A 14133-nucleotide genomic window follows, 5' to 3' on the forward strand; every position below is an offset into this window, starting at 1 on the left:
GCAACCCAACATTTTCTTAGCTGCACTTACAGTGACATACGCACAGATGTGCAGCAAGCACCAAACAGGCCCCCAAACTGCAGTGCCAGGATGAGCACAGTACACCACAGCACATTACTGTGGCTCACTGTTAATGTGCTCTTTCAAAGCCTCCCTAAGCCATATAGCTCTGCATTGAGCTCGTCTGATAGTCCTGGTGTCCAGCTGTTCAAATTCAGCAGACAGCCGCTCTACCTTTACTCCTGAGGCAAGTTCTCCGCCTTTGCTTCACAAATATTATGCAGGACATAACAGGTAGCTATAACCAGTGGAATATTTTTTGCACTGATATCCAATCTGGTGAATAAACAATGCCGGCGCCCTTTCAATTTACCAATAGCAAATTCAACAGGCATTCTGCACCTGCCAAAACTGTAACTGAATCTCTCCTTGGTTCTGTCGAGGTGTCCAATGTATGGTTCCATGAACCAAGGGAGTAAGAGGCAGGCAGGATCCCCCAAGCACTTCAACATTGCCAAAGGTAATACACTGATCAGGAAAGAAGGTCCCTGCTTTTAGCTTTCTGAACAGTCTTGTGTTCTTAAAGATGTGAGCATCATGCACCTTCCTTGACCAGCCAATACTGATGTCAATGAAGCACTGCTGGTGATCCTCAAGTGCTTGCATAACCATGGAAAAGTAGCCCTTTCTGTTGATGTACTCTTTGGCAAGGTGCTCTGATGCCACAATAGGGCTGTGCGTGCCATCTAGTGCTCCACTGCACTGCAGTTTGGGAACCCCATAGCTGTAAAGCCATCCACTAAGTCCTGCACATTGCTAAGAGTCAGAGTCCTGCATGGCAAGAGACGACTAATGTCCAGCACACTTGCATGACTACAGCACCAACAGTGAATTTTCCAACTCCAAAATGACTTCCTATTGACTGGTAGCAATATGGCAATGCAAGTTTCCACAGTCTGACTTTCTAATGTGCCGGGGGGGGCTCGACCCCCAGCTCTGCCCCAGTCCCACCCCCACTCCACTCCTTCCTCCAAGGCCCCGCCCCTTCCCACCCCGCCCCATTCTGTCCCCTTCCCCCAGTGTGCTACACCCTCGCTCCCCCCCTCACTCCCAAAGCCTCCTGCATGCCACGAAACAGCTGATCGCAATGGAGAGGTGTGGAGAAGAATGGGGAGGTGTTGATTAGTGGGGCCTGCCGGCAGGCAGCAAATACTAAGAGATAGGGGGGTTGCTGATAGGGGGGCTGCCTGTGGGTGCTCAGCACATACCATTTTTTCCCCATGGGTGCTCCAGCCACGGAGCACCCACAGAGTCGGCACCTATGGTTGCCACTCACTTCTGCACTGTCAATGCAGCTCTCAAGTTTGTTGTCCTTGCATTGGCTGGCTGAGGCGAGCTCAGCACACAGATCCAAGAATGTGGGCTTGCGCATCTGAAAGTTCTGGAGCAACTGCACATCACCCCAAACCTGCATTATAATGCTATCCCACCAGTCAGTGCTTGCTTCTCGGGCCCAGAAATGGTGTTCCACCATCTGTAGCTGCTCTGTGAATGCCAACAACCCTGAATTGATTTGCACTATGTCCCACAGTAGTCTGTCCTCAAAGAAATTGTCATGTTCTCTGCAGTTCTGCAAATACATCCTGTGCTTGCTATGCTCATGACAATAGTACAAAGCTGCGGAGGCTCTATGTTTCTGTGAGACATGGCAGACAGAAATAAGTCCAGTGCGGGTATGTGGGAAATTGAAGATAGATGTGAAAACTATGGGATAGAATTGATATTATGGGATGGAGAACATTGAATTATGGGAAGTTGAACATTTATGCCCCCACCATGCTTTGCCAAAACTACCCAAAAGACAGCGTACTGAACAGTGGCAAGTTGCTCACTGAGATACCTGCCCACTGTGGTAGGCTCCACTGTGCATCAATCCAAGCACTCCTGGTGAGAGCACACAGCACTGATGCAAAGAGCCAAGTATGCACGCACACAAGCAATATACTAACTGCAGTGGCTGTATGCCGACGTAACTTGCATCTCCAAAACTATGTAGTGCAGACACAGCCCTAGTGTTTGGACTGCTCCAGCGGTGGCACAGGGAGGGACCAGACTCTCCTTGCTTCTCTTTTGCGGGAGGAGGGCTGGCTGGCCCAGTGATGTTATATCTGCAGTGCCAAAGCTTCACTGGGTCCTGGATTTCTCCGGAGCAACGCTCCAGACTGTTCTGGCAGGCAGCCCTGCTGTTAACCTCTTTGGGTTACTCTAGGTGGGAATTTGTAAATGTGTTTTAAGGAGCTAGCTAACGTGATTGTAAATTGTAGTGCAGACAAGGAACAAATGTTTCTGCTAGCTGGATTTAGCACTATAATTAAAGCAAGCACTGTAATTGCTGAGGTTTTATCTGTGACATGTCACTTAATCGCAGTTAACTCACGTGATTCACTAAAAAAAATTAATCGCCATTAAAAAAATTAATCACGATTAATTGTACTTATAACAATAGAATAGCAATTGAAATTTATTAAATATTTGTGGCTGTTTTTCTACATTTTCAATATTGATTTCAATTACAACACAGAATAAGAAGTGCACAGTGCTCACTTTATATTATTAATTTTTATTACAAATATATGCCCTATAAAAATGATAAACAAAAGAAACAGTATTTTTCAATTCACCTCATACAAGTACTGAAGTGCAATCTCTTTATTGAGAAAGTGTAACTTACAAATGCAGATTTCTTTTTGGTTACATAACTGCACTCAAAAACAAAACAGTGTAAAACTTTAGAGCCTACAAGTCCACTCAGTCCCACATCTTATTCTGCCAAACGCTAGTAGACAAACAAGTTTGTTTACATTGATGGGAGATACTGCTGCCTGCTTCTTATTTACAATGTCCCCTGAAAGCGAGAACAGGCATTCGCATGGCACTTTTGTGACTGTTCTCCTACCCTGTTTTACCTGCATTCTGCATATATTTCATGTTATAGCAGTCTCGGATGATAACCCAGCACATGTTCGTTTTAAGAACACTTTCACAGCACATTTGACAAAACACAAAGAAGGTACCAATGTGAGATTTCTAAGAATAGTTACAACACTCAATCCAAGGATTAAGAATCTGAAGTGCCATCCAAAATCTGAGAGGGACAAGGTGTGGATCGTGCTTTTAGAATTCTTAAAAGAGCAACACTCTGATGCGGAAACTACAGAACCCAAACCATCAAAAAAGAAAATGAACCTTCTGCTAGTGGCATCTGACTCAGATGATGAAAATGAACATGCATCTGTCCACATTGCTTTGGACCATTATTAAGCAGAACCCATCATCAGCATGTCTTCTGGAATGGTGGTTGAAGCATGAAGGGACATATGAATCTTTAGCGCATCTGGCATGTAAATATCTTGCAACGCCAGCTACAACAGTGCCATGCGAACACCTGTTCTCACTTTCAGGTGACATTGTAAACAAGAAGCAGGCAGCATTACGTCTTGCAAATTGTAACCAACCTTGTTTGTCTGAGTGATTGGCTGACCAAGAAGTAGGACTGAGTGGACTTGGAGGCTCTAAAATTTTACATTGTTTTATTTTTGAATGGAGATTTTTTTGTACATAATTCTACATTTGTAAGTTCAACTTTCATGATAGAGATTGCACTACAGTACTTGTATGAGGTGAATTGAAAAATATTTTTTTTTACAGTGCAAATATTTGTAATAAAAATAAATATAAAGTGAGCACTGTACACCTTGTATTCTGTGTTGCAATTAAAATTAATATATTTAAAAATGTAGTAAACACCCAAATATATTTAAAATAAATGGTATTCTATTGTTGTTTAACAGCATGATTAATCACACAATTTTTTTAATCACACGATTAATCACAATTTTTTAATCGCTTGACAGCCCTACTTTTAACATTAAACTCAGTTGTGTGCCTAAACCAAACAGAAGGTCTGCTTGATATATTCTTGGATCCGAAGTTTCACAACACTTGTAGACATTCACACAGGCCATTTAGTCCTGGAAATTCCTCTGGGTGTCCCTCAGAATTGCTGCTCTACAGGCCTGCTGCAAAGTCCATTGAACTCTGTCACACTCTTTCAACTGATTTCAATTAACTTTGGATCAAATCCCATCCAAGGGAAGATTTAGCTTTTTCCAGCAGAGAGCTGCTCTGTGTCCCTGTCAGAGCTCTGAGATCACCTTTAATTTTGTTTTCAGTTTTACCCCTACTCCAAAGGCTTCCACTGATGGAATTGTATCAGTGAGAAGAGAGGCAAGAAATATTAGGAAGGAAAAGGCTAGCATAGATACAGCTAGTGGGACTGCTTGCAATAATATAGCGAGAATGATTTATTTAGTCCCATATATATGTTTATATATAACATTTTATATACTAGAATGCCAATATAGGCCCAATTCTATTTTTAAATAAAAGTCAATTGCAAAACTTCCACTGACCTCACTGGTACAGGTTAAACCCGATCAACCTTACTTTCCCCCAAAGTCTAAAATGTTTCCTCCTCACCTCCCATGTCACAAGTGGTAAAGTACTGCTAGCTAACTAGACAATAAATTCAATTTAAACAGTTTTTAAATGATCTCTTCCTCTTGCAATGGAAGCTCATAACGGATTTCTAAGAGCCATTTGAAACCACCTTCCCATAAATTGATCAAACATTTATTACCGTTATACTGCATATTTCTAAAGCACATACCCCTGAACCTAGACTGAAATCTCCACTCATTCAGTTTGCAACACCAGGGATAAGGCTGCTTCCGTCTCTACATAACCTCATGCACGTCCTCCCTTAGCGAAACAGTGTTTCACCGAAATACTCAGGGAGCTGTGTAAATCTGCAAAGTCATGCTGGCGCTGCAGCCATAGCGTTTAGAAAGGGGGTGGGAGAGGATGGAGGCGGGGCCGGGTGAGTTTCTTTTATCCTTTCCCCCTCGCTACCCTGCCCTGTTTCCTCGCGAGATCCGGGAGGCTATAAAGCCACAGTTACAGAGCTGGAGTGTAGGCTGTTTAGTTAGTCTCGGGATCCGGTTTCTGTGTGTGTTAAGTGGTGTTTGAGGAGCCCGCCTTTCCTTTATGTAAGTGTCCTTTGGTACAAGCTTCAGTTATCTGCCTGTAGCAAAATTTAAATTCTAGTATAACATGTTTTAGCTGTTTTAGCTGTTCTGTGCCGCACCTGGGGTAAAAAGAAGAACAGGAGTACTTGTGGCACCTTAGAGACTAACAAATTTATTAGAGCATAAGCTTTCGTGGACTACAGCCCACTTCTTCGGATGCACCTGGGGTAGTTGAAGAGCAGAGCACGGTGAACTAATTTTTCTGCCAGGAATACCAAATCTGTTGAAGCCTAGATGCTTTTATGCTTCAGGTCCCTTTCCTCTTTAATGGGGAGGAGGGAAGAGACTCTAGCTAGAACAATCTGAAAATCTGTTGTTAGCGTAGCCTCCGGGGAGGAATCTGAATAAATCTCCATAGCCTTCTGAATGAATCTGGCTCCCTGAAACAAATGTTGCTCCTAATACGGTGCTTTTTTGGGGGGGGGGGGAGAGTAAAGCGTAGGAGTGTTAGGGGAACTAACTTTGGGAGCTCTCTCACAATCGCCATCCGAGGATTGTGATACTGGCTTTAGGGCAGCGTCTCCCCTATAGGGAGAGTAGGGGAAACAAATGCTCTTAAAGTGGCCCTGAAATGGCATGTTATAATCCCGATATGAAAGTGACTTCTCTTGTCTGGCTACACAAAATATCCTAGCAGGCTATTAACCTTTTAATGGCAGAAGTTTAACAAAGAAATCTGGTTTGGCCCCTTTGGGTTCCAACTTCCGGGAAATCTGGTTTGTCTGGAGGCTCTCTCGAAGTTGGGGACCGTGGAGGGAACCAGCCCTATTTAGTGCTAGGACTAACACCAGGGTTGGTTTCTGTGGCCTGAGTTCCTCAGTGCGGGTGAGCTGGCTCCGGAGCAAGGTTCAGACAGCCATGTTTAGCGAAGCTAGTTCAATGGTCTCAGAACTGCACAACTGTGTCCTCTCACTACTAGGCATGGTAGAACAGAAGTTTTATCTATGTAAATTGTAAAAAGGGATTAGTATCAGCACCTCTACTTCCATTCCGGGGGGTGTGTGTGCTCTGGCAGGGTGTTTTCTGGAATCCCCTCCCGCCCCTGGTTCACATAACCTGAACTTGTCTTTAGAGGATGCTGCAGGACCCAATTGTTTCAGCTGGCCTTTGAAGTTGTAGGGGAACTTGAAGATTAACGATGAGCTGATTAAAAACTATATTTGATGCCGTTTTAAATCACTTGAAGGAGTGCTTGGAGCAAAGTTCAGCTGCTTTTAATGGTGTATAGATTGAAAGGAAATAACATAACAATATTGAGCATTGGGTGTTTTCACCACACTATGTTCAGGAAATGCTGCTGTTAAAATTTAGCTAGAGGATGCCTGATAGTTTTCTGTGGTTAGTTGCCATGTGCTGTGATAATACCAGACTGTGGCAGAGACTCCAAACAAAGTAGAAACTATGCTGTGGGGAATCATAATGCAGTCTTCTCACTTGAGTGTTAATCCTTAACAACAACGTTGCCTAACAAATTTCATACAAAACTTGCCATTTTCTTAAAGATGTATTCTAACATAATTTTACTGAAACTAAAGCAGTTTGATTTTGTGCATAGGGCTTTAAATACATTTACCCTTACACAGACATGAAGCTCTTAAAAGCAGCAAAGACACCAGATGCATTTTGTTAACTTCTGAAATAACTGAAGTGGAGTCTGACAATTCTGCAACACAGCCACCTCCCTTAGACTGAACAAAAGAAACATTGTTGCCCTTACACAATCTTAAATAACCTCTGAAGTAAATGCTTTGTAGTGTTGAGAAAGCCATCATAATCACAAACTTGCAAATTCAGCAGTACAATAAAATAATTGATTTGGTAAAACTGGTACAAACAGCTTAAGTCTGAATTAATAAACAATCATAGTAACACATTGATCCATTGTGTTGTAAAATGCTTGCATTCCTAAATTTCCCAGTAGTTTTGGTGGTGGGTTTTTTTTTTTTACTTACACACACACACACACACACACACACATCCCTTTTCACTAACCAATAAAATGGAAGCTTTTAACCTTATGCTATAACAATCTTTGGTATACTCTAACTGGAGGAAGGACATAAGCATTGCCTGTATGCCTAGGAAGACTCTCTGTTATCAAACCAATAGTGTGGTGGAATGGTCAAGGTCTTACACAGCCTGTATCTATTCTGAACATGGAACAGACAAGCTTCCTTGTGTGGGTTGGATCTGTTAACTCTGTCTGAGTCATGCTGCATACTAGTACAGTATAATGGCAGAAGACTAGCTTCTTTCTTTTCAGATCTTGAATTTTGTAGTGGGACTGTGGGTGAACTCAAAGTTCATATGTTAACTTTGTGTGCATGATACATTTTAAATTACATATGGCAGAGGGCAGAAGAGGAACAACTCTAGTCCATGGAATCTTATTAAGGTTGTATGAACTCAGTTTGGTAGCGTCTTAAGTAGTTTGGTCTAGATATGTGGATTGCATTTGTTTCCTCTTCCTAAACAGACGCTGTGTATAAAATTGATGGCAATAGCCACTACCTGTAATGTCAGTAGTCAATACTGAGGTTTCTTTAAAAATAAATATCCTCCTTAGTATAGCTACATGATACCTAGGCACCAGAGGCTTTGGCAAACTAAACTTACTCACTGAACTCATGGTCAATATAAATGACAGAAGTTTCCAATCTTTAAAAAAAAAAACAACACTACTACTGGATTATTATGGCAGAATCAATCATAGAATATCGGGGTTGGAAGGGACCTCAGGAGGTCATCTAGTCCAACCCCCTGCTCAAAGCAGGACCAATCCCCAACGAAATCATCCCAGCCAGGGCTTTGTCCAGCCTGACCTTAAAAACCTCTAAGGAAGAAGATTCCACCATCTCCCTAGGTAACCCATTCCAGTGCTTCACCATCCTCCTAGTGAAAAAGTTTTTCCTAATATCCAACCTAAACCTCCCCCACTGCAACTTGAGACCATTACTCCTTGTTCTGTCATCAGGTACCACAGAGAACAGTCTAGATCCATCCTCTTTGGAACCCCCTTTCAGGTAGTTGAAAGCAGCTAACATGAAAGAACTGCATGTTGCTCCTTGGGTTGACAATGCCTAGAAAGCTACGTTGTCTAACATGTCTCTAATATTCTAGCCCATATCAAGATGTCTGCAGGAAATGCATTTATTGGGAAACCAGCTCCTGACTTCAAAGCCACAGCTGTGATGCCAGATGGGCAGTTCAAAGACCTCTCCCTCTCTGACTATAAAGGTAAGTCTAAACGTATACAGTTGCACTTGTGGAAGAGGGAAGTAAGGAATCTACAAGGCTACATGTGTACTGCATTTCATTTCTGGTGACTTGGATTGATTCAAAAGTCAGGGTTGGTGGTCATCCTTTAAATTACCCACTTAGAATGTAACTTGTGCAATGATTTGATTTGAGAAGTCCAGAGCTGGCATGATAGGGTTATTACAAGTATACATCAGTCTTCACTTGCAAAGCTTTGAGGAATCTGGCAGTATTTGCCCATGTTATGCTTGGTGGTAGCAAATGTGAATCCTAAACTTTAATGAGACCTTAATTTACTCTAAAATGTATTGGATCAGACCTGTTTGGCTTGCTTATCACTCCAGAAAAGGAGCTGATGCAATATCTCAAATATTTGGAACAGTCAAATCGCTTTTTTTTTTTTTTTTTTTAAATGGAACTATTGTAGTGCTTTCCCATTTTCATTAGCTAGCTGGAAGCAGTATTCTTCTATAGCACTAGAAAACTGGCTGCCTTGGGCGGGGCGGAAAATAGAACCAGACTCTTATGATTTAAAAAAACACTTTAGTCCTTGGTCTCTATAATTAATATTCTTGGTGTGGTGTTGTATGTACTACAGTGGAATTGAACATTTTGTAGCCAACAAATATGGAGTTTCTGTATGGAAGCTAGTAGTATACCTAAAGCAGATGACCTCCTGGTCTAAAGAAGAAACCGTTCTGACCTAATTGATAATTGGAATACACACGGTCTTTATATGTTTGTGCTTTTGAAACTACTGTAACTGTCTAAGGAAGTCTAACTTACCCAAAGGACTAACTTGTGATTTTTTCCCCCCCAGGAAAATACATCGTGTTCTTCTTCTATCCCCTTGACTTCACCTTTGTTTGTCCAACTGAGATTATTGCATTCAGTGACAGGGCTGATGAATTTAAGAAACTGAACTGTCAAGTAATTGGAGCTTCTGTTGATTCTCACTTCTGTCACCTTGCCTGGTAAGCATCCATCTTTAATGCTTGTGACTTATACTAGTTTTCCTCTAGAGTATACTAAAAAAGAAATGATCTATCTTAACTTCTCTGCTGTAATCAAATCTACAGCGATGCTAGCAAGCAGCAATTGGTATTGATCTCAACAGGACACTATTATACAACTAATAGAATTGGCTTCTGACCTAAGAATATTGCATAACTACTGCAGTTACCATCTTTCCCCAAGACATTAACTATGCAGTTAATTGCAATATTCTGCAAAAAAGTATAGGTATTCCAGCACAGGTACACTGTACTTCTGTAGTTTCCTGAACTGCTATGTCCTCTCCTTCCTGACATTCTCCTCTTCCTCTTCAGGGTCAATACTCCTAAGAAGCAGGGTGGATTGGGTAGCATGAGCATTCCACTGGTTTCAGATACAAAACGCACCATTGCTAAAGATTACGGAGTATTAAAAGACGATGAAGGTATTGCGTACAGGTAAGGCTGCTGGCAGAGTATTCTCATGACTGTTGTGATCCACAGATCACTTCAAATAGAAGTTTAAAAAAAAAAACCCTCCTGGAGTGTATTTACCAAAATAAACCCTAAAACTTGCAGGTACTTGGGAGATCTTGCAAGCTAAACTTGTTCATTTTAGCTTACTTGCTTCCCTACTCAAATTAAAATTCTCTAAGCTTTCTCAAATATGCCTGGTAGGCTTGGATGCCAAAGGCACTTGCTCACACCTTGGTTTCTTTAGCTGAAAATTGCCTTCCTTTTCCTAACCCATGTCACTATTGGACAGCATGCTAGCTATTTGCTGCTCTTCACTCAAATCACTGTTTCCCTAGTGATGCACTCTGTGTAGTCTGCAAAGCACAAGATTTGCAGTGAAATATAGAAATGTAAATGCTAGCCTAATTAAAGAAATATCAAGCTGGGTGTGTGAGTTTCCTGTGTATTCCTGCAAATGACTGCTATTTTAGTCTAAGGAACTGAACATCTCATAACCTTTCTGAAAATTGAGTTCAGATTATATGGTAGGTCTGGAAGACCAAATCTTTTGTGGCCTGCCATTCAGAGCTTTAAACTCTAATCTTGAGGTGAGGCCACTGAAGTAACCTACTGCAACCAAATACCTGCTAATTTTCAATATTGCTTTGAAAGGAGGTTCAGCTATGGCTTCATTTGGTCTCTGACATGAGTGTTCCTTTCATCCATGTGAAAGGAGCTTCCCTGTCCTTGCCCCTGCTACCTTCCTCCTCTGTTCTGTTCTTCCACATTGATCCATATGCATGGGTATGTTTCCTATTGCAATGGGAGTTGTAAATGGTCTCCAGATGAAAATTTGTTCTCCTGGCACCTCTAGCTTGTGTTGCGGATAAGCATGCAATGTAGTATTGTGGGATAAACACTTGCTTCAATATTTTAGGTACAAGGGATAGTATTGTTGTGCAGCCTGACTTTTTTTTGGAAAGTTCAGTAACTTAATATCACACTTAAAACCCATAATGTAGCTTGTTGTACTGCCACATTAGAGTATACTTGCAGCACTGCATGCATAATTTTTCTTTCAAAGTCTGTTTGACTTGTGTTCAAAACTTCTTGTATGCTTCAGAGGCCTGTTCATTATTGATGATAAGGGAATCTTGCGTCAAATCACCATCAATGATCTCCCTGTTGGTCGCTCAGTTGATGAAACTCTCAGATTAGTCCAGGCTTTCCAGTTCACAGATAAACATGGAGAAGGTAAGCTCTTGCATTAGTTTGCATGAAGTATTTAAAAGTACCCCTTTTCCTCTTGTAAAGGGAAATTGCTTTTCCAGTTGATAAGATTATTCCACATAGCCAGGGCCCTGGTAAACTCAAGGCACTTGCATGTTTTTGCAAAAACTTACTTAGTTGGAAGTAACTTCAAAATGCACCCAAAACAAAGAGCAATCTTGTCTTGTATAGATTTCTCATCTGTAAAAATGCAACACAATGCTGTTTTACCCCTCTTTTAGTTCATCTATTAGCATTGCTTCATCTAATGTACAAACATCACTTGGAAATATGATTGATTCTGGTATTGGGCACTTACTCAGTAACATCAAGCAATGTAAGCTGGTAGCAGTTGCTTGATCTAGTTCAGTGGCTTATACCTGCCAGCATTTTGAAGAACAAATGTACTCTTAACCAGTGGTTGTATTCACTTGTGCCCTCTGTGGATGGACTAGATGCAACTGAAAAGATCTATGGATAAAAAGCATTATGCAAGACTTGGGAGCCACTGTAATATTACCCTAGTAAATTCCTGGACAGGCTGTATCTCTCCCCAGGCTTGATAAAGTACCCTATGGGAAGGCTTGGGCAGATGGGCATGGCAGCTCTCCATGTCTCTGCTTCTCCTCCCTGTAGTCATGGGGCAAATCAAATTAGGACAGGCAGAAGAGCAACTGGCTAGTGGCTCAAGGCTCCCTCTTGCATTCTGTCTGTATGTTCTGTGGTGCCGGAGGCTGGAATCTGTTGCATTGAAACAAACCCAAACAATGAGAACTTGCCATTCTAGTAGCTAACACTGTTTAGTCTTGAATCAATGCAATTATTTCTAACCAAACAGTTGCTCACTGCTTAATCTGCTTTTAATTATGGACAGAATTGATAGTTTAAGTAACACTTTCCATTACAAGACTCGGTCTTAAGTTGCTTAGAATTGCTGAACTTCAACTGCCCATTCAGCAATTTTTCATTCCAGGTGTCTCCCTCAGGCTGAATCTCTTTGTATCTTAGAAAGATTCTCCTAAATGGGTCAGAACAAAACTAGGGCAAAATACTGTTGCCCATAATAAATTCTTCCAACCATTTTGTTGAGCACTAGTGCCTCCATGCTTTAGGGCAGACTCAATTTGCCAGTCTTTCTGCCCTGGATTAAGGGGTGTGCTGTCTTCCCACTAGGCCAAATTTGAGTGGATTGCTGTCCAAGTTAGAAGCCTCTGAAAAAATCAGTTGGCACGTGCTCCAAGCTTATTGAAGTCTCCAAAGATTATGCCTGTACTGGGCATGTGCCATTGCAGCACAGTTTTTATGTGCTGACCAGGCTGGATGTATGCCATCTCCAGAGACTGAGCAATAGTTTCCCTATACTTGCTCCTCCTAGCTGCTGTCAGCCACTGATGCTAGGCACCAGAACTGAACAGGGAGACTGTCCTGTGTACTCAGTTGTCACCTGGTGGTGCCTAGGCAGTGAAGTAAGAAGCAGCCTGGCTGGAGTTTTGGAGGTGGGGGGAGGACAGGGATAAACTGGGGCAGAAGGCTTTAAACCACTAGAGTATGTTTCCCATCTAGGATTCCTCAGTCAGCAAATAGCTGTAAAAGCATTTAAAAGTTGGGAAATGCTAGAATTAGTTGTCTGTCTCTTCCTTGGGCACTGATAACTGAAGTACAAAATAAAAGTAAAACAGAATGAAGTGTTAAAGGTGAATGGCAGTAACAATTACTTATTGCTGGAATATTGTGTATTTGCAGTCTTTTGAATTGCTGGCATGCTCTGTTCTCTTGTAAAAACATGTCTTGCAGGAACTTCTACAAGCAGTTAATAAAACTTCTCTTTCAGTTTGCCCAGCTGGTTGGAAACCTGGGAGTGAAACAATCAAACCTGATGTTCAGAAAAGCAAAGAATTCTTCTCCAAGCAGAAGTAAACTTGCTGCCTGTGCTAGACTGTGTTAGACTAGTATCCTCGGACTGCCTTCTGGAAAAGAACAAGAGCGTCAAGTATTTTTTTAAATTTTCTGACTATTTAAAGATTGTATACTGTGAGTTGAGAAGTCTTGTCTGTAGGCGTCAACCATCCTTTTTTACTAGTCTTACTGACAATACCTTGATATAGAATCCTAATGATCAATACTTGTGTATCATGCCCTGTTGAGTTCAATGACCAATGCAGTGTAAGTGGTTGGGTCAGTGTTGCATGTAGACCAGCTGTATCTGACGTTTTGTAACTATTAAACGCATAGAAACTGGAACAGTGTATTGTTTCTCTAAGAATTCCAGCAGTAACCTAGGGATGTGAAGCAACTCTGAAAATAACACCTTTCCTTTGGTCCATTGTGCAAATGAGCCTTCAGGTTCTCTAAATTGTCTCATAAGAATGGCTATACTGGGTCAGACCATAGGCCCATTTAGCCCAGTATCCTGTCTTCCAATAGTGGCCAATGCCAGGTGCCCCAGAGGGAATGAACAGAACAGGTAAGTATCAAGTGATCCATCCCCTGTTGCCCATTCCCAGCTTCTGGCAAACAGGCTAGGGACATCATCCCTGTCTCCATCCCAGTCCTATGTTCCCCATTCCTGGCTCCTCATCCCATTCTCTGCACCTAGCCAGTCCTCTCTAGGTTTCATTTCAGTCCCCTTACCCAACCAAGTCTCTGTCCAGTAAGCACACTCCCCTCCAGAGCCAGGAGTGGAAAGAACAGTTAACTTGCCTTACAGTAACTGATTCTTCAAAATGTCTTGTCCACACATACCACATCTGGTGCACATGAGAAGAGATCCTTTTTGGACAGCAGTGTCTGTTGGGGCCTACATCCTAGGTGTCCTTGTTCCCCATCACCTGGAGAAGAAAAAAAAAAAAAAGCAATCCCAATTATTTCTTTGCCAATACAGTATCCCAGTGTTCTAGGACTCTGAGCAGGAAATGGGCAGGGGAGGTTGTGGGATACATAGACACAAATCTCCAAGAACTAGACTGTTGGTCATGTAACAAGCCACATGTGTCCTCATGGATAACTCTCTC

The 14133-nt window shown here is 41.9% G+C and overlaps 1 protein-coding gene across 1 annotated transcript; it reads left to right on the forward strand.

Moving 5' to 3' along the window:
* Positions 1-4998: 4998 nt before the first annotated feature.
* Positions 4999-13127, forward strand: PRDX1 (peroxiredoxin 1). Its single transcript, XM_054038219.1, has 6 exons — positions 4999-5108; positions 8268-8384; positions 9226-9379; positions 9734-9856; positions 10977-11107; positions 12954-13127. Exons 2-6 carry the CDS (start codon positions 8279-8281, stop codon positions 13037-13039), a joined length of 600 nt encoding a protein of 199 aa, XP_053894194.1. The 5' UTR covers positions 4999-5108; positions 8268-8278; the 3' UTR covers positions 13040-13127.
* The last annotated feature ends 1006 nt before the right edge of the window (positions 13128-14133 follow it).

Source organism: Malaclemys terrapin, chromosome 8, assembly GCF_027887155.1.
Source record: "Malaclemys terrapin pileata isolate rMalTer1 chromosome 8, rMalTer1.hap1, whole genome shotgun sequence".
Taxonomy (NCBI): domain Eukaryota; kingdom Metazoa; phylum Chordata; order Testudines; family Emydidae; genus Malaclemys; species Malaclemys terrapin.